This window comes from Vespula vulgaris, chromosome 1 (genome assembly GCF_905475345.1).
Source record: "Vespula vulgaris chromosome 1, iyVesVulg1.1, whole genome shotgun sequence".
NCBI classification, from domain to species: domain Eukaryota; kingdom Metazoa; phylum Arthropoda; class Insecta; order Hymenoptera; family Vespidae; genus Vespula; species Vespula vulgaris.
Genome location: NC_066586.1, coordinates 17,765,812 through 17,784,483, shown reverse-complemented (window position 1 = coordinate 17,784,483; position 18,672 = coordinate 17,765,812). Strand labels below are relative to the sequence as shown.

Here is an 18,672-nt window from a genome sequence, read left to right as displayed (position 1 = left end):
AAATAATCTAAATATACATAAAATATATTAAAAAATATATAATTAATTTTGATACAATACTTATCGCTTTTTTATACCAATTTTTTACAATCTATATTTAAAGATCAATATTTCACGATTAAAATGCAATTGTACTTGGAGAATAGAGTAGAACGTTCGATATACATATATCATAAACTATAGAAATTATTCGGATGAATCGTTCATTGTATGACGTCAGTGGTGTCCAACAATTTGCAAGAAAGCCGCAATCCATGAGAGAGCGCGTGCGCTTTTAAAAGCTTCTGGACACACACACGCGCGCGCGGGCAATCGACACATATACAAACATTCAACAAACAGAGAAATCTCACAAAGAATTTATATGTATATATATACGTACGTAGTTTACGGGGGTGTCGAAGTTCTCTTCTAGCTTCACAGTAGGAATTCTGTGAAAGCTTCGCCACCCCTTTTAACAACGTTGCTAGAGTTCCGTTGCAACCAGACGCAATGCGAACGTGGCAGAAGGTTTCCTCGAGGGAATTACGTCGTCGACGAACCTGGAAAAGTGTTACATAGCGAATCCATTAACGAACACTCGACAACTATGTCGTGGTATTCGGTGAACGTATCGTGATAGTAACTAATATTGGTGAAAGACGATTTTTTCGTAGAAATTACACTATCAAAAAGAAAAAAAGGAAGAAAAAAAAAAGAGAAAAGAAGAAACGAAGAAATTCGCATACGATTACTCTATATAGTAAAAAAAATTGTGGATTGTTTACGAACAAGTCCTCCGTATGTTTCCATATGATCGATCACCGATCATCTCGTGAATTAGGTCGGCCCTTAAACTGGAAGAAATCTAAACGTGTGCGAGGCTCGAGTGATTAAAAAAAATTTTTTCATCGTGCCCGTGGGTGTATCGTTCGACTGCGTACGAGGAAATTTTATATGCCGTGGGCAACGTCGACGTATATGATGAAATTACAGTTGCTCGTAATCGAAACGGATTACTGCTGGAGGAAAGCCTTGCTCAGGTGAGAGAACTTATTCGATCGTTTCATCGAGTTATTATATTACTATTTCGCAATTAGTATGATTTCTATTAAAATTTGCTATAATGATTACGAATTCGTGACAACGATGCATGATGCATATGGTATAGATGTTTCTTTCTTTCTTTTTACATTCCTATGAGTCACCCATATTTCGCAACGAAATTCGTATTGTCAAGCGAATTATTTTTAACAATTTTTTTCAGATTACTGTGTGAAACAAATATATATAATATAATAATAATCATTGTAAGAAATTTGTCATGTCATTTTTTAAAAAACTCGATATTTTTCTATGTCATTTGAATGTCCCGCCATAAGATCGTTAATAAAATGATTTTAACGACGGTCGGTAAAAAAAAGTGAATTCTTTTCTGAACATTCTAAAATAAGAAAATCCAGATCCGAGTTAAAATACATATCGTTTGATTTCTTCTATTTATGATCTCTTATCTTGTTTATTTATATGTTCGTTCTATTTTATCTTTCCCTTTCTTACTGACTATTTATTCTTTTCTTCTCTCTTACTCTTTTGTTCCCCCTTTTTCTTTCTCTCTCACTCCTTCTCTTGCTCGCTTGCTCGTTTGTATCAATAGCAATAGGTTATGGAGGGAGTTTAAAGTCTATTATCATGCGAAATTGTAGTAGTATCAGTGACAAGAACGTAGATTGGTGTCGTATCGTTCAAACGAGAGTACGACCAATCGAATGTCCATTCTCTGGCGAACGTTGCGATCTAACCTAATCCCGGATTTGAGCTCGGTCAGTCGACGCCATCTTTATATTTATATTTACAGTCAGTTCGTTCGAAGAGGAGACAGTGCACGTCGTACGAGTCATGAGTGTGGATAGTGCGCGTGACGTGGTGGTTGTTGCGAGTAAAAACGTTCAACAAAACCGGTCGTCGAAATGACAGGGCCGATCGTGTTATGAGTTTGCGCCGTAGATCTAGTTTTGCAGCAGTCTTCGAAGATCGCGATCGACGGAAGGGTCGTATATCGTCTCAGTGTCCATGTAAAATAATTCTTTTGAACACTTCCTCCCCTCCTTCGTGTATATAGTTGGTTAGTGTTGTTTGGTAATGTGCTTGTTCGTACATTTCTTTACCGTGACATCATCGTGTGTTCTTTACAGAGTCTATTATTCTCTTTTTTTTTTGGTTATGTTTTTTCTCTCATCGTTCTATCGTACTTATGTTTCGCACGCATTTTATTAGCACGTATCGAATAATGAGAACTAAAATGTTATAATGTGCAGATATACGTATGCGTAAAATGCATAAGTTAAGGTTACCTGTCAAGGTAGAATTACCCAGTGCTTTAACAAGGTATGGCGAGGTCTTATTCTTAGTTATTTATATCGCTTCCTCTATATCACTTTTCTCCTATTTTTCATTATTTTGTTTTTCTAGCTTCAATATTATATATAGAATTTCTTTGCTTTGTTGATTGCATACTGGAAATAAATGACGTACACTTGTAATGTAAATGTATACGATTGTAAGTAGATGATACAAGATTCATCATATTAACTCTTTTTATATATGTATATATATGTATATATATATACATTGTGTAATTTATGAATTATACATTAGATCTTTTTACTAGTCTCAATAACGATTTATAAAGTTGTATTATTTACTTTGAATGTTTGCATATGTTCATAATATACGAATATATTTCAAGATATATCACAATGCAAACAGTTTTGAAAATCGATTTATCTAGTATATCAATATAGACATTAATATCTTAGGCATATATGTTGGATAATATGCTTTTTAATAAAGGTACTATCAATTGCGTTATTGTCTTAACACCATCTTCTTGTATTATATTTGATATCAACTTAAAACTCTTTTACATAACCATTTAACGGTTAGAAAGAATATATAAGAACTCTAGCTTCTCCAAGAAGTATATATTATTATATATTCCTTTAAATACTTCTTCTATGAATGTTTCAATACCATATGGAACATACAACACAAGTCCACTTATCAAAACTTATTATTTATGGTAAGAGAAATGCCATGTGAAATGTCTTCGCAAATAGTATGTAATAATTCTTGAAGAATACTAGGTGTTTCTTCGCGTTAATCGAGACAGACGCGCGAAGAAACATCTGGCCGTTGATTCTCATGGAAATCAGTTGACCTTGGCAGTCATCAAATCTAATGCTAGCCGTTTGAATGTGCACATATCCTCTCTCTACATACACATGTACACACACATACACACACACACATATATCATAGTTATACTATTCTCTACTACCTATGCTGATCTCTCTTTTTCTCGAAGAGCACGTACGCGAAATATACATTAGGTATGATAATAAATAGTCCATTTTAGAGACGAAGTTAGTCATGTACTAATATCGTGACATTCTCTTTTCCTTTCCCTCTCTTTCTCGACCCTATTACGTTGTGAGCTAATTATCGGTAACGGGAAAGAGAAGTCACGTGATCGGTTCGCCTTAACTTCGTTAGTTTTCGTAAGAATCGATCGATCGGTTTTCTTCTTCTTCATCTTCATTTTTTTCTTCTTCATTTTCTTCTTAAAGCCTTTACCAATAAGGTAAAAACAAGATCAACGCGTTTAACCACCTGTACGACCATACATTCTTTCTTTCTCTCTCTTTCTTTTTCTGGTTAGTGCGCGCGCACTTCCGACAGCAAAGAGTACACGTGAACTCGAAAGAGAGCAACATAGAGCAAACTACGATTCGTATATGTTACGTAGTTCTACCAGACACACGTATACATATATATTATGATTATGTATGTACATATATACGTGCATGTATACCGTTTACGGATTAATACGCAACGACGCTCCCACCTTCGATATATGTCTACACCCTTTGAAATCTACCGCCCTTTGGAGGGAGAAAAAGAACGAGAGACAGAGATAGAAAGATCTCCAATGGTGTAGAGTCGTGTCGTGTGACGTAGAGGGAAAGAGAGAGGAGATAGATGTCTCTCTCTTTTTCTCTCCTTATAATTTAACTGTAATTTCATGGATAGTAACTTTTATTTTAACATTCAATCATCTCGTTATTATTGATATGGTATCGTACTCGATAATAAATGAATTTGTTGCGTCTTTCAAAGATGTCCTCTTATTTTTCTACCTCGATTGCTGCTTGTACGAAGTGAAACGTTCTCTTTGATCGAGCAATCTTGTTGGACTATCTAAAGAAACGTGTGCGTGTGTGCGTGTCGCGTGTGCATATATATATATATATATATATATATATATATATATATTAACTTAGGAAATATTTCCTTCAACGTATTTAGTTCATAGCGTGAGCAGGACGCAACGGCGTATGTGGCGCCATTTTAAACGTATTAACTTTTAATATATGTACTTACTTACATGCGTAGGTATCACGTGACCTTGCATATTATAACTCTCAGCCTTTTTAACTTTCACTTATTGTTAATCTCGATTTCGATCAAAATTGCTTGGTAAGTTCGATATCAGCATTTTAAGAAAGAAGTCCTGCATGTCTCTTGTTTTATATTCTACCATTGTATTTTCCTTTATTGTTCATCCTTATTATGTTTCGTTACTTTTTTGTTACCGGATATGTCAAAGTTGCAGATTTCTAGACTTGTAATTTTATAATCTGAAAAAGAAAAGAAATAGAAAAGGAAAGAAATCTCGAAAAGAAGTAATTGATTTTTAAAGTCACCTAGAAACTTTTAGGCCACCCTGTATGATTCGTGGTTTTACTTGGTTGTAAGAGGTATATATATATATAATACGAGTATATGGTGTCACATCCGTTGAACTCGAATTGATAAAGTTGGTAGTATAAAATCCAATGAATATATTTCAATAATAAATTTTGAATATTTTTATTATGATGACGTCTGTAAAATCAAGAAATTGATTAAAAAATATATATATACAACTGTGAATTTTTGATAAAAAAAATCGCTGTTGTTTGTCAAGGCGAGAAATTTAAAAATAGAAGTTAGAAATATTAATTATGATCTTATCATTGTAAAATAGAACGTTTAGCATGCTTTTATGATTTATAGTTATTCTAAAGAAGAATTATATCGTGAAGTTTTCTCTTTTGTTCGTTCGATACACGATTTAAATCATCCGATTATTATCTTTTAACGTTTCTATATGTATATGTATATATATATCTCTCTCTTGTATATCTCTCTTCTTTTTTTTTCTCTTTCTAACACGGGACTGTAACGATATAAATTAATTCATTCTATCTACTCGTCATCATACATACTCGACATATATAGATAGACACATTTATACATATCTACATACATACACGTATCGTGTAGTATGTGGGGTTTTAAAATTATTACTAGCAAGGGACGCCTCGTGGATTACGTAACCGTTATAATTATCACAAATTTATGGTTGAGGTAAAAATTTATGATCTGTTTGCGTCTTCGCAAGTCATCTTCATCCATAGATTCACAGATTCCTTTAAATCGATTCAATGAATCATTCTTGTAAATCGAATTTTCTTGTTTCGTCTTTCTCTCTCCCTCCCTCCCTCTCTCTCTCTCTCTCTCTCTCTCTCTCTCTCTCTCTCTCTCTCTCTGAATATAAATTTCTAATATAAATTTCTAATACCTCGTAAATAAGAATACAAAGGAATAAGATCGATTCAATAAAACTTTCGTGACGTATTTTCGTTTTTATACTTTCCTTTTTCTCTTTCTCTCTCTTTCTCACTCACTTGTTCACTCGCTTATTCGCTAGCTGTCTCTTACTAGGCGCCATTTGCGTCAAGCGACGTCGTTCCGTAGTTTTCCTCGAAAATAGGAACATGCGAGACTAACTTGCACTTCGCACTCGTTCGATTTCTATGTTCGAAAGAAATTGGATTGATAATAAACTTCCACGTTTATCTCTTTCTTATTCTTCGAGAATATACATATATGTATATACATACGCGCAAACACATATTTTTCAAATATTTTTCTTCTTCTTGACAATTTAAGAGAATTATATTCCATAGTATGAATGTTCTTTCGTGATATCCGTTAATGTCATACAATTGAAGAGATTCATCGTTGGATCATGCTTAGCGAATTTACGCGACTCGAGATTACTTTAATGATCGTTTATTTGTACGTTTCGAATGATATATTAGAACCAGACAATTATTTAAATTGTATTATTTTGCAAATGCTCGTGATATTATTTAAAAATGTTCATACTTTTGTTCTTTATCGATCATTATATTTTATCAATGAAGAAAAGAAAAACAGATTCACTTATTTTTACGATAAAAGGGATCTAATCTGATTTCTTTTTTTATATATTAAAATATGAATACGATAAAATTATACAGTTTATACCCGTTATCTTCTTAGATTAACTCTTACATATGATCAAGGATTAATTATACTTTGCTTGACGAACTTTGATAAGCTCGTTTTATATCAGTTAATCCTTTTTACGATATTATCATCATCTAAATATATACGTATTTAATGATCTAACATTCATTTCATATTTTCTAATATGTAATTTTACAAAGAGATATATTTTTTACCTCACGTTCACATATGACATTTTACAAATATATTTTGGACGTTTTATTAGTTGAAACATTTAATAATTATATATATGAACTTACCAAAGATAGGATCTTTCAGCTATATTGGAATAAGATGATGAAGATGATAAACAATAAATTTTTGCATCATTGCCAAATTATTTTCCATTTTAACGACGCATTCTAACTCCCCACTCTAATCGAAATATCCTTTTTATCTTCTTTTACGTCGATGTTGGATGTTCCAGACTTCGTTTCATTCTACAAGTATAGATATGAATCAGAAATCGTAAGAAAAAGAAAATGAGTCATACGTTGGGCCACGGCGATTTCGCGTTCATGACGTAATTGATAATAGATAGTAGACTTTAAGGAGACCACGAGAAATTTAATATAAATTTTGAGCTTTTGAATATTAAGGACACGAGGAAATTGAAAAAGGATGTGGGCAGACTTCGTTCCGTCTGACTTTCCCTTCTTTGTTCCTTTTTTTTTTATCTTTTTGATATAGGATATCCTTCTTCAATTTATGTAAGATCAGAAAAAAATAAAATTCTTTTGCAAATTTTTCAGCAGGACTTTCGACATTTTATAGTTTGAAAATGTAATAAAACCAATATTTTTATGTGTCGTGTACTAACGTGTTTCAGGGTGGGTCAAAAGTTTTTAGGTGATTTAAAAAAAAAAAATTAATCTCTTTCGAAACTTTTTAAATTAATCTTTCTGTTTTTCTTTTTTTTTTTCATATTGTAGAAATACAAGTTTAGCTTGTAAAATTGCAATTTTAATCGCGTCTAAAAAATTTCGAAAAAGACTAATTGTTTTTTGAAGATCATTTAAGAATTCTTGATCCATCCTACATTTTGTTAAAAATTATTGTTCGAAATAATTATACGTTTTGATAGGGGGAAAAAAAAGGATTTTTAATTTTCTATATGTATTATTCGTTTCATATTTTTATATATTCGTTCCTTGGCTCGTTTTAAATCAGAATACCGTTCGATTAATCGCCAGACCGAACAAGATCGAACGCGTTCGAATTTGCTCTAAATAAAGACACACGTATATTTGGAGCTTAAGACGAAACAGACGGTCGAACTTTCATAAAGGAGTTTCGGTTCACGAGTCTGCTCGAGAAGTTTATCGATCGATTTCTCTTCTAATGTTTGTTATTCAATTGCCTTTACGGTATTCTTATTTTCGAATAGTTCTTATTGGATTTATGTCATAGACGTATATGTTCATAATATACTTACGTATATACATATACAGTTATGATTATGCTACGTATATTTATAGACTTTAAAATATATTGAAATATGCGAATAGCATAGGTTAAATATGTAGTATACAAACGTATGTAGAAATATAACAATATATGCAAAAATATGATATGTGTAATAGATATATATGTGATATGTGTATAGATATGATATGTGTAATAATAATGTATATTGAGAATGTTATCTTGAGAACATTATTTCTTTTATATCGTTCATACTCATTATGTAAAATACTGCTGTTCCAACTCATAACATTTAATGTGAAGGAGTGCTTTTACAAATATTTTTTTAACCAAAGATATCAAATTATTTACCAACGGGAAAAGGAGACACACCTTTTCTGCAATTACGTTTTATCCATATATTGTACTACGAGATATGAATCACACATGGATAGAAGAATAATTATGATTTTTTAATAGTTTTTATCATTAAAGCAGCTCTTATCACTAACAGTTATATTCTTTTTTTTTTTTTAACGTCGTCTAATCATACTATTCGCATATTTGAATTGACAAAATTAGTAATACTTACATAATTTCTTTCGTTTAATTCCTTGCTCGAAAATAAACGTTGTTACTATTGTTTCGTTATTCCCACATTTTTTTCCAACAATTAGATTTGTTATACATCGTTCAATTTTTTTCTGTCTTTTCATCTATTGAAATCCATATGTAATTTTCTAAAAATAATATAGATATCATATTATTTTTAATATTATCTATTAAAACTTGTAGTAATTGTTCAGATCATTTTTTCGAAGTGCTGACTCGTTAGGAGTATTATTATACACATATCCTATAAGAAAATTACGTTATATTTCATAATCAAAACTTCGTCAAATCATATTTATAGCAGACAGCGTGTTATATACGTCATTGTAAAATTCATTTAAGATCTTTACAATTCACTTTTTTTTTTTAGTATCGCAGATTGTCCGGTATTATGTTCTATTTAAATTTTATCTCTGTGACTAAAAATATTCATAAACGTTGTGTCACTCGTGATTTTCTGTCACAACGAATATTTCTTGTCAAATATTTTACATTTCTCAGATTCTCAATCTCTCACAAATTCGTTCACTTCTTCAATTCCATCAATCCAATTTTGTATTATATTGACTTCACAACGCTTAGCTATTTTGAATTGTACTAAAGTATGTATATCGTAGCCTTCTCATACAATTATATACTCAAAAACAAGAAATTGAATCATCTTTGCTTATATTGTGTATGATATGAATAATTTAGAAAAAGAAAAAAGATGAAAAACATTCTTTTAAATATACGTATTTTTTTGTGTATATCTAGAACAGATATCGAATTTTGTTTACATCGTGTATGAAGTATGCGAATAATTAAAACGAAGAAGAAAGAAACAAAAAGATTTTTTTTTTTTTTGTAATAGTGATAATACAAAATGAGATTGAAAACATACGTAGTATATATACATATATATGAATATTATTGCGAAACGATTATTACTCACGGTTAAAAAGGATCTAATTGAAATTTATCTTCTGACTTTTATAAAACGCATTTGCTATTATATGCGTACTGTTGCCTGTTGAACAGAAAAAGAGAGGAAAGAGAAGAGAAGAGAGAGATAGAGAGGGGGTAGTAGGTGGGAGGTGGAGGGATGGAAAGAGGAAAAAGCCGCAAAACAGTGATTAACGTCAATCTCTTGGACGTAAAAAAATTCAGCACACGTCGAATACAGTTGAAGTAGATTCCAAGATTCGTACGAGTGCGAAGAAGTCGGAAGTTTCGCGAGTTCATCGCGATTACATCATTTTTATCCGATTAGGAGAATTATGATGCCGTGTCAGTTCATTTTCCGTGCGTGTTCGTGAATGTTAAAAGAGACTAATGTCGATTATGATATAACATAAGAAACCAAAGAAAAGAAAAAAAAAAGATTCTAATTGATCAAGTTTATATATATATATATATTTCTAAATATTGGATTATTATTATTAATATATTCAACAAGTTATATTAAGTGTTGTAACGATCAAGAAGGAACATGCTACTATGATATCTGTCGACTATACTGTTCAGTGAACCAATACCATCAGAGTACTATTCCGAGATAAATAGTACTACACTGTGTACCCAACACGATATTTTCTCTACGATGTCAGTGTCGAATGAATTTATCGTACAATAATTATTATAGACTAGTGGTTTCTAGAATTGCCTTATCTGTTCTATTATCGTACGTTGTTTTTTTCTTCCTTTATTTTTCTTTTCTTTTTTTTTTGTTTCCCTCGTTAGATTAATATTTCTTTGTAAGGAGATAATATGGAGGATGATAAAGCTACGAAATTATCGAAAGAATGGTAAATTTTATTTGATTTACTTATTTATTATTGAAGATTTTGAATAGAAAAAAAAAGTGAATAAAAATTATTCATCTTCTAGAGAAATGTAATATTTTATATATATGTGCACATACACGAACACATACATATGTATACGTATAGATCCTATATATAGAATGAGTCAAAGTTGATTTTAAAAATCAATTTTTCAAATTAATTTTTTCTTTCTTTGTTTTTTTTTTTAAATTTGTTTTTCTGTCAGATTGTAAAATTGCAAGCCTAGGAAATTTTTACAATTTGAAAAAAAAAAGGAACAATATTATTACCGACGAACTAACCTAACATGTGAAACAAAGTTACGTTTCATGAACTATTTATTTTCGTTTCTATCCATGGAGAATATTTGATCAAGAACTTACAAAGTACATATTATATATGTACGAAGTTCAAGTTAGTAAAAGGGGTTAAATGAGTCCACAGTTATTTGTCTTTTTTTTTTATCCTCGTGAAATAGTAAAGGAAAGTTTACTAAAAAGTTTGAGTTTAGTACAAATAGTTTAGGAAAAGATCGCTAAAAGTTACAATCGCAGCGAGTTACAAATTCTCTAAGTGATCTTTTTCAAATATTTATATATAAAAGAACTTCGTTCGTAACGTAAATACTATGTAATCTTTGATCAAGTTTGACGATTCTTATCTTTCTTATATAATCTTTTTTTGTTCCTTTTTCTTATATATATATATATATATATATATATATATATATATATATATATATATATATAATTTATATGGTTTCAATGAAGTTTTGCGTATACGAGTTTCCTTGAGAATAAATCATGTAAATTGTAATGATTAATCTTTATCAAAGATATATTTTCAATCGGTAATTATATAAAAATCGGCTGATTAATTAAAATTCGCCATTTTATTTGTCACCTATTGATCGATAACGCAAACGGGATCCTTCGATTTAATATTTATTAGACTTCGTTCGTATCAGTTAACTTTGGCCTATATCTGTCCCATCTGTCAAGCATTTTTGTGTGTGTGTACATACACACATACACATACACACATATGATACTTTGGATTATAGGTCAATAAGATTATATACGGTCAATCGCTCGTGCTCTTGTTCTTACCTAGGCAAGCATAACTATGTCAGTAACCTGTTGCCGACGAGATACATGTTTATACATATATATGTGTAATAAATGCTCGCGCGCGCGTGTGTGTATGTGTAATATGTATATATACATATATCTAATAAGATCTTGTTAAGATCAAAATAAATGTAAAGTTAGAAAATAGAATGAGAAACTAGTTGCAATATTGTTGCTATTGTTGTTGTTGTTATTGTTGTTATAATTTGAGATAAATTATAAAAGGAAGTTAAAAGAATGATCGAGAAAGACGATCCAAGGTCTAACGTGTGTCTATGCATGCGTAAAGGTTTTATATTTTTATAATTAAGCTGCATAAAAATGAAAAAATAAAGAAAGAAAATATAGAAATTTTAATTGAAAGAAACTTTAATTGAAGAAAAAAAAGAGAGAGAGAGAGAGAGAGAGAGAGAGAGAGAGAGAAAATGTAGCCTAAAAAGTCTAGAAATAGAGTAATCGATTTTCAAAATCATCCAAAAACTTTTGGCCCATTATGTGTTTGTCTTGTATCATGTATCATTTATATTTCTTTGATATTTCTTTTTTATTATTTTTATTTTCTGTTCTTTTTTCTTTCCTTTTTCTTTCTTTCTTTTTTTTTTTTTTCAAAGCTTCGTCCGTTGTCATTATGCTCCGCCCTTGAAGGATAATTAGATAATCGATAGAACGATACATACGTAGTTTGAAGTGTACATATATGCACTCGGTTAGGAGATAAAAAAAATACATATATAAACTAGTCGTAGCTTCGTTAATTATGCTAATTACATAAACGTTCTTTACCGTAACTCGTTTCTTTCTTCTTCTTCTTTTTTTTATCGTTATTCTTAAATAAAAATCTATAAGAAAAATAGTTTATAATTATTAAAAAAAAAGATCACTACGGTATAAGATATACTTGTATGAATTCATCCAGCGATTACGAGAGGATGAATCGAACTGAAACGAAACGAAACGAAACGAAAAGAACAACGAAATAAGTCCTTCGAGCTTCGAAAGATTCTTTATCGATCGATTTAACGAATACAATGGAAACGTTTCACGGTAGAGAAGATTCAAGAGTTTAACCTTAATTCCATCTCGATTCTTTTATTTTTTTTCTTATTCGATACGCGTTAAAGGTCTTCGTATGTCTAATATAATAATGTGAAAATTCTTGTGAAATTGACTGAAAAGAAAATAGAGAGACAGAAAGAGAGAGATAAAAAAGAGACAGAAACAAACAATATTTCTCTCTCTTTTTATTTATAATTCCAATACTCATACGTACGATATATATATATATATATATATATATATATATATATACATATGAAAAAGTCCTTTGTATGTATGTATGTATGTACTCACATTGAGAAATATCACCACACGTTTTATAATTTTATATGTACACAAAATAATGTATATATACATTCAATAATGGAATATATACATTCAATATATTTCACGGCACGATCTTTGCTCCTCGTGAATAACTTACGCGTGCGGAGCACGTATAATCGTTCACTGATAAAATTAGTTTCTCCGCTAACACCGCTGCAAGTTCACGTGATTGATATGCTCTTTATCAGGCTTTAGCAAGAGAGACCATATGATTACCCAACCTTTTGGCTTTCGTTATTCTTCTCAATCGTTCTAACCGAATACTTTCTTTTTTCCTTCATTCATAAATAAGTCACAGTGGTGAATATTCGTTGTATTACAAAGTGTATTCCTATTTTTCCTCTTTTTTCCCGTCTTTCCCCCTCTTTCGTTTTTTTTTCTTTTTGAAAAGATGAGAGATTTCGTTCGTGTCGGTAATAGCTATTCTGTGGTAATTATCGTGTGGTAGTGACAGTGTTGTGATGACAAGTAGTAATGGTGCGAAATTTGAATGCTTCTGACGTTCAAATTGAACTTTAATTTGTACAGATAATTTTTTTTTTTTTTTCTTAGGAATTTATATTTCATGTATAATTATTTGATCTCTCTCTCTTTCTCTCTCTCTCTCTCTCTCTCTCTCTCTCTCTCTCTCTCTCCCTCTCTTTCTCTTTTTCTTTCTCTATCTCTCTTTCTTCCGTTTTTCTCTCGTTTTTATTTTATTTACAAAATAATATCTTTCTGTGCAAGTAATTGTATGTATTCTTAAAATGATTGTTGATCGAGTTAAAGACTAAGGATAATCGGTAAATACATATGTTGATATTGGTAATAAAAATCTTTTTCGATAGCAATCAGTTTTGTAAGATAATAGAAATAAGATTGTAAAAGGAAGATAAAATTTCATCTGATGATTGCTTGAGGCATGTAACTTGACTGCAATGGCTTATGGTCGATGCGGTTGGCAATATACCGCAAATTGCCTTTCCTGCTTGTTGCTCACGACGAAACGTGGGCTTTTTGATTGCCGAAACGGTGACACTGTAAACACAAATAAGTATTTCGTTTGAAAATCACGTTACGTTCCAATGGCGTCGTATATCCGTCATTCTTTTTTTCAAATTTTATTTAACAAATTCTTCCCATCGATTTTAGTCGAATGTATTATTAATTATTAATCCATTGGCCGAACAGTATCAATCAAATTTTTTTTTTAATTAAGATTGAAATTTTTGTTCATGATTAACAAAGTTACATTAATTTTTTTTTTGTTCGTTTGAATTAAAATTGACAATTATTTATTCATGATTTAATTAATACTCAAGAGAATCGAGTGACACAATCCTTCTTCTACCTTTTTTTTTCAATATAAAAAAAAAAGGAAGATGGAAATAAATAAAGTGAAAGTCATTGTAATAATTAGTATTGATGGGTTCGTCCACATGGTATGCGATTATATAATATTTTGTAATATTCTTCACGTGTGAGGGTCGTGTTTTATTCGAGAGATATGTATATACATTTTTAATGCTCTCCCATAAAGGAAGAGAGGAGCAGAAACAGAGAGAGAGAAGAGAGAGAGAGAGAGAGAGAGAGAGAGAGAGAGAGAGAGAGAGAGAGAGAGAGAGAGAGAGAGAGAGAAAGAGAGAAAAAGAAAGAAAGAAAGAAAGAAAGAAAATCGTATATCTATGTCGCGTTGAAAAGTATGGAGTTGCAAAGAAGATGCTGAGTTCTCGTTACGCGAGATTTATCGAGGTCGAGACAAGTGGCATTTTATTTTTTTCTTATTTTTTCTTCTTCTTCTTCTTCTTCTACTACTTCTCCTTCTAGTTTAAAGTGGAACTTTACTTAAATCTAATAATCAATCTTTTTCTTTTCTTTTCTTAATCTATAAATATTGTTCTGTCGTTACGTATATCCTCTTTTGCGAATGGTATAATTTTTTTTCTCTAAATGATACCTATGTAAATAAGTACAATATTCAAGTAGGTATTTCTTAAATCTTTAGTTAGAATTTGAACGAAGAAAATTTCCTGTTAGTCTTTCTGAACGAACGATTGGTAAAAGGATTTTGCGTAAGAATTTGCGTCCTCGTTAATTCTCGCGAATATGGTAGAGTAATAAATAGTTGGAATACCAATATCACCTGCCAGCGACAAGTATAATTAATCTCTTTTTCTCTTTTTCTCTCTTTTTTTTTTCCTTCTTTCTCTCATGTAACGAGAAAATGATGTAATTACATTCATATAACATGCGAACATTGTATGCAAAAGGTAATATCATATATGTATACGTAAGTACATACGTTGGTACGAATTTCTATTCGAGGAGAAAAAGAGAAGGAAGGGAGTGAGAGTAGGAAACTTCACGGTTGAAGTCAATCGATTAACTGTGTTGTTAGGTTTAAAAATTGATGCGATTCCCGCGAATCTATAGTATTATATATACGTAAGAGATAGTTATGTTATACGGTATCGGAGAGTGGGCGCGAACATGATACCGTGGTTGAATTAAGTTAGTCTATAGACCAACCCATAGTAAATTTTGTTAGGTTGCGTCGTATTAGAGGAAGATACCGAGAATCAATTTTCGTTTTGTTAAGAGACCATTAATAATTTATTTAAAAGAAAGAAATAGGATTTTTATTTGATATAATATAAAAGCGACATGATCGATTTGATTTTTCGTCATTTTTTTGATAAAAGGTAAAGAACTCGCTTTTACGAAAGAAAGAAAGAAAGAAGGAAAAGGTTAAAATTAAAATTAAAATTACAAAAAAAAAAAAAAAATGAAAAAAAGAAAGGAAATCAACCGAACATGCATATAAAAAATAAAAAGGAAGAGCGAAGAAAAAGAAAAGAAAAATCCTTGAAAGTTCCATTTCTTTTCCCTTAGGATGGTATTGGACCCCAAGGTCACGAGTCTACATAGCGATTACGGAAGTTTCGATCGACCATTGGGAGGTGGGGAGGGTCACGAGAGGGACGTGGAGGCGGCGGTTGATGGGAGTAGCAGCGGAATGGCACAATCGAGTGATATTTATCAAAGGCAACCTCTCTTACCTGGTGCACCAACTAAGAGTAAGGATAAGTGGTCCGGGGTGGCTTCCGGTTCGGATTATTACGAGGACGACGAAGAGGAGAAAATCGACGGTCTTGGACGTCATCCAGGAATAACGAATGGACCAGGAAGCGGCGTCATTAAAATCGACATACCGGCGCCGCTTCGCGAGGAACCACGATTTCCCAAAGAAAAATGGAAAACTTTTATTGGTAATAAATTAATTCGAGATGAAAAGAATTATCGTTGTCATACGATAATCGGAGAGTCTTTCTTGAGTAAATTAAAACGATCGTCTATAAAGTAAATATCTATTTTACGTTAAAGCGTAGTCATAAAATATTAATATCGAGGATTTAATTCATTTGGCTAAACTCGAACATCGAGATGAATTATAAAAGAAACAAAAAATATATTTCTCCGTTAAACTCCTCTTAAAACCTTTATTTTGTAAAGCTACGTTCGTTAACATTTCTTTAGGTCGCTTTACGTCTATCTCATTTTCTCAGTTTCATCAGTTTATATTACTCTAACCGTCTGCGATCATTCTTCATTTTTCAATTTTCTTGTTCGTAGCTTTCCTGTTCATGGTCGTGAACTTCATACTGACCACGGCCTCACTTGCGATGGTGCACGAACGTGTTCCAGATCGTAATATCTATGGCCCGTTACCAGACATTGTACTGGATAATATTACTGCCCAAGATTGGACTCTCAATGTTTCGGAAGTTCTCATTATGATAATGTCCAACTCGGCAATGGTTTTCATTATTTTTCACAAACACAGGTACGTTTAGTTTTTAACGATCTTCGTTCCATGTAAGAATTATACGTTATCGATGAACGATTTTATCAATTATGATTTCTTTCTTTTTTATATTTGTACATATATATATAGATTTATCGTCATCAGACGGATATTCCTTTTAATGGGTCTGCTGTACATGATGAGGAGTATCACGATGTATGTGACCGTTTTGCCGGTCGCAAGTAAAACATATTTCTGTAGTCCAAAGGCAAACAACACAAGTCCTCTTCTGGTTACGAAAAGAGTACTGCAACTTATCTCTGGTTTCGGTTTGTCGATTAATGGCAAACACACTTATTGTGGAGATTACATTTACAGCGGTCACACGGTTGTACTTGTACTTAGTTACCTGATTATTAAGGAGTGTATGTAATATAAAAATTACTAATATTATTAGAATTTATCGTAGACCGTATATCCTGTGTTTGCTATGGCTTTGATAACAAGATAATATTTTTATCTCTATTTTATATCCCTCAGATAACCTAATATTTCAAGGTTTTATAATGATAATCATTCCGCGGAATATTCTATGATGATATTCGTTAACTCTTACTTAAATATATTTTTTCTTTGCAGATTCCCCTAGAAGATGTCAACCGATTCATTGGTTGGGAGGTCTTACGGTCTTTGTTGGTATAATAATGGTATTGGTAGCTCATGGACATTATACGGTTGATGTCCTTATAGCATATTATTTAACTACACGTTTATGGTACATATACCATACGTTAGCAAATAATCCTTATTTGAAGGTACGTCAAACGGTCGTTAATGTCATAATCCTTGTTTATTATCATAAACGTGAACATTTATCAAAAGTTTTAATTATTGTTTTTTCTCTTTTCTTTTATGTAGCAAAACGGACCAAATAATTTTCTGGCCCGGCTCTGGTGGTATCCTATTTTCAAATATTTTGAGAAAAATGTGGGTGGTACAGTGCCACGACAATACAATTGGCCTTTACCTTGGCCTCGAAGATTTCTTGCCAAGCATCCTAACCGAGACAGTTAATATCTGCCCAGGCTCCAAGTTAGAGACTGATAAGTAACGAAATCCTTCCTGATTCTATATGTATATGTGTATACATATGTGCGTGTGCGTGTGCGTGCGCGTGCGTATGTGTGTGTATATATATATGCACACACATATACACAGTTATACATATACATATACATATACGTTTGCACCTAAGCTTATTCGTATGAAAATAACGCTTGGGTGAAAGGGAAGTGTCCATGATATGCGAATTTTTGAGAATTACGCCCTTGCATTGTGCATTTTAAAGGGTTTGCACAAAAGTTTGCATCAACGTTCAATTTGTTATACCGCGTGTGCGGGCCAAAACTATCGGGCGTATATAACTTGCAGTTTACTCAATCGCGTCGCAATTCACGCTTTACCTGATTTTCATGAAAAACTAGCGTATATCCTATGTAAAGAAGAATTATAATAGCTTATCTATACGATGCTTTGCGCGAAGTTTTAGAAATGATTAGTACGATTGGGAGGGAGGGATTCCGGGGGGGGTGGGAGGGGCAACAGAAGATATTTCGTTGATAATATAATTGAACAGATCTGAACGCACACACCGATATTTATATATACATATATATGTTTTATTTGAAACACACACATACACACACACACACATATACACGAGAACGAAGTATATTTTGATTTATGTAAAATTAAAACTCGATTTTTCCAACTAGAATTTTTTCGGTTATCTCTTCCTTTTTTTTCTTTCTTTTTTTTTTCTAAATCCTTTTCTTCGTTTTTTCTAACAATACAAAACCTTCCTCCAATCGAATTACTCTCTTATTATATCTCTTGATCATTATACTTCCAATATGCAACCTGCCGTACGACTTATTCCGGCGAAAAACGATCCAGCAATGAATATATCGATATATATATATGTATGTATGTATGTATGTATGTATGTATGTATGTATGTATGTATGTATGTATGTATGTATGTATGTATGTATGTATGTATGTATGTATGTATGTATGTATGTATGTATGTATGTATGTATGTATGTATGTATGTATGTATGTATGTATGTATGTA

The 18,672-nt window shown here is 31.7% G+C and overlaps 1 protein-coding gene and 1 long non-coding RNA gene across 8 annotated transcripts in view; one reads left to right on the top strand and one right to left on the bottom strand.

Moving 5' to 3' along the window:
• Positions 1 to 57: 57 nt before the first annotated feature.
• LOC127061742 (uncharacterized) lies at positions 58 to 12,859 on the bottom strand. Its single transcript, XR_007780943.1, has 6 exons — positions 12,719 to 12,859; positions 8,414 to 8,561; positions 4,746 to 6,857; positions 4,423 to 4,679; positions 383 to 2,495; positions 58 to 284 (listed from the first exon to the last, which is right to left on the bottom strand). It is a non-coding gene; the product is annotated as an uncharacterized LOC127061742 (long non-coding RNA).
• The window catches only part of LOC127061626 (phosphatidylcholine:ceramide cholinephosphotransferase 2-like), a 21,044-nt gene continuing 3,251 nt past the window's right edge, over positions 880 to 18,672 (top strand). Inside the window, exons 1-6 of one of the 7 annotated variants that reach the window (XM_050988768.1) lie at positions 880 to 1,022; positions 15,623 to 15,999; positions 16,364 to 16,574; positions 16,686 to 16,960; positions 17,175 to 17,350; positions 17,454 to 18,672. The exon at positions 17,454 to 18,672 is cut by the window's right edge and continues 3,251 nt beyond it. In XM_050988768.1, the coding sequence (XP_050844725.1) occupies positions 937 to 1,022; positions 15,623 to 15,999; positions 16,364 to 16,574; positions 16,686 to 16,960; positions 17,175 to 17,350; positions 17,454 to 17,609 (1,281 nt within the window). In that variant the 5' untranslated portion in view covers positions 880 to 936 and the 3' untranslated portion in view covers positions 17,610 to 18,672. Of the gene's footprint in view, positions 1,023 to 1,905; positions 2,105 to 2,219; positions 2,368 to 10,094; positions 10,221 to 13,082; positions 13,274 to 15,622; positions 16,000 to 16,363; positions 16,575 to 16,685; positions 16,961 to 17,174; positions 17,351 to 17,453 lie in introns of those variants that run through there. The other 6 variants (XM_050988803.1, XM_050988812.1, XM_050988777.1 and 3 more) reach the window with 6 other exon arrangements.